The sequence below is a fragment of the Galeopterus variegatus genome, unplaced genomic scaffold (genome assembly GCF_000696425.1).
Source record: "Galeopterus variegatus unplaced genomic scaffold, G_variegatus-3.0.2 Scaffold5660, whole genome shotgun sequence".
Taxonomy (NCBI): domain Eukaryota; kingdom Metazoa; phylum Chordata; class Mammalia; order Dermoptera; family Cynocephalidae; genus Galeopterus; species Galeopterus variegatus.
The window spans coordinates 31752-32944 of NW_007731771.1; the positions used below are offsets into that span (position 1 = coordinate 31752).

Here is a 1193-nt window from a genome sequence, read left to right on the forward strand (position 1 = left end):
CGTCATCATACCCCACCCTTCCCTGGCCTCTCCCTCTGTGCCAGAGGACCTCTTGCTCCCATTTGCAGCCTGGGTCCCAGTTCCTTCTCACCCCAGTAGAGGACAATGTCCTGGCCTCCTAGACTGCTGTGCTTCACCCGGCATGACAGGCCAGCTGCCTCTCCTGCAGCCACATCCAGAGTTACTCGGAGATACCACGTCCCATCAGCATTGGGCAGGAGGTCACCTCGCTGAGTGCCCGCCTGCTCCTTCTCACCCCGCATCCACATCACCCACACGGGCTTTGGGTAGAATCCTATGACATGGCACACCAGCAGCAGACGGCCAGGCCCAGGAGTGGGGCCACTGGACAGCCAAGCTTTGGGCTTTACTGGGACAGGGAGAATTCTGGATTATCACTCTAATCCAGAGCATAGGGAATCAGGAACACACAAGCCCCGGTAGTTAACCTCTTTCACTTCTTTCAAAACGAAATAACTATTCATTAAGCCCCTCTCCTTCTTGGGTACTTTTCTACTCATGGGTTTAGAGAAGGTTGTGGGAAGTGAAACAGAGAACGGGACTAACCTTGCCTCTGCAGATCTGCCTTCCCTGCATCAAGGACGCCCAGGAGATAGCGGGGGCAGGTTTCCAAAAGGAGCATCTCTACAGTATCGTAGATACCTTGATACTGAGTGACTAGGGTGCAGAACCGCTGTGCCCGGCTGCCACCTTCTGGGGAAGGCACACATGAGTAATTCTGGACGCTCAGGAAATCCAGTCCTCCTAAAGCTCCCCTCAGGAAGCTTACTATGGCACCCCCAGGATGCAGCTCACAGCCTGCTATTCCCTGGATCACAAAGGGGTCTGGATAAAAGGTAAATAGAGAACAATTTATTAAACAGCAAGCAAGAAAGAAAGGGATGGGGAAAGGATCCGGGTTTTTAAATTTTGGTGGAGAAAAAAATCCAGTATGCAAAATCAAAAGCCAAAAACCAATTACAGCATTTAGAGCTTTTCAGAAAAAAAGAGCATGTGGAGAGGTACGCATGTCATGGTGTGGAGGGGGCTGTGGTAAAGATGTATAGTAGGTAAGATGGAAGAGGAGAGGCAGAGTGCGAGGAACAGTGTGACAGCGTCAGGAGAACAGCACTCCAGAGTGAACCTGAGGATCACATGGAGAGGAGCGTTCAGGGAGAAGTTTAAATGGATGG

General features: G+C 51.4%; 1 protein-coding gene across 1 annotated transcript in view; it reads right to left on the minus strand.

The window, feature by feature from the left end:
* CD1B (CD1b molecule) overlaps positions 1-1193 on the minus strand; it is a 4409-nt gene that overhangs the window by 1904 nt on the left and 1312 nt on the right. Inside the window, exons 3-4 of the mRNA XM_008589801.1 lie at positions 568-846; positions 92-370 (exon numbers count right to left, since the gene is read on the minus strand). Of these exons, the coding sequence (XP_008588023.1) occupies positions 92-370; positions 568-846 (558 nt within the window). The remainder of the gene's footprint in view (positions 1-91; positions 371-567; positions 847-1193) is intronic.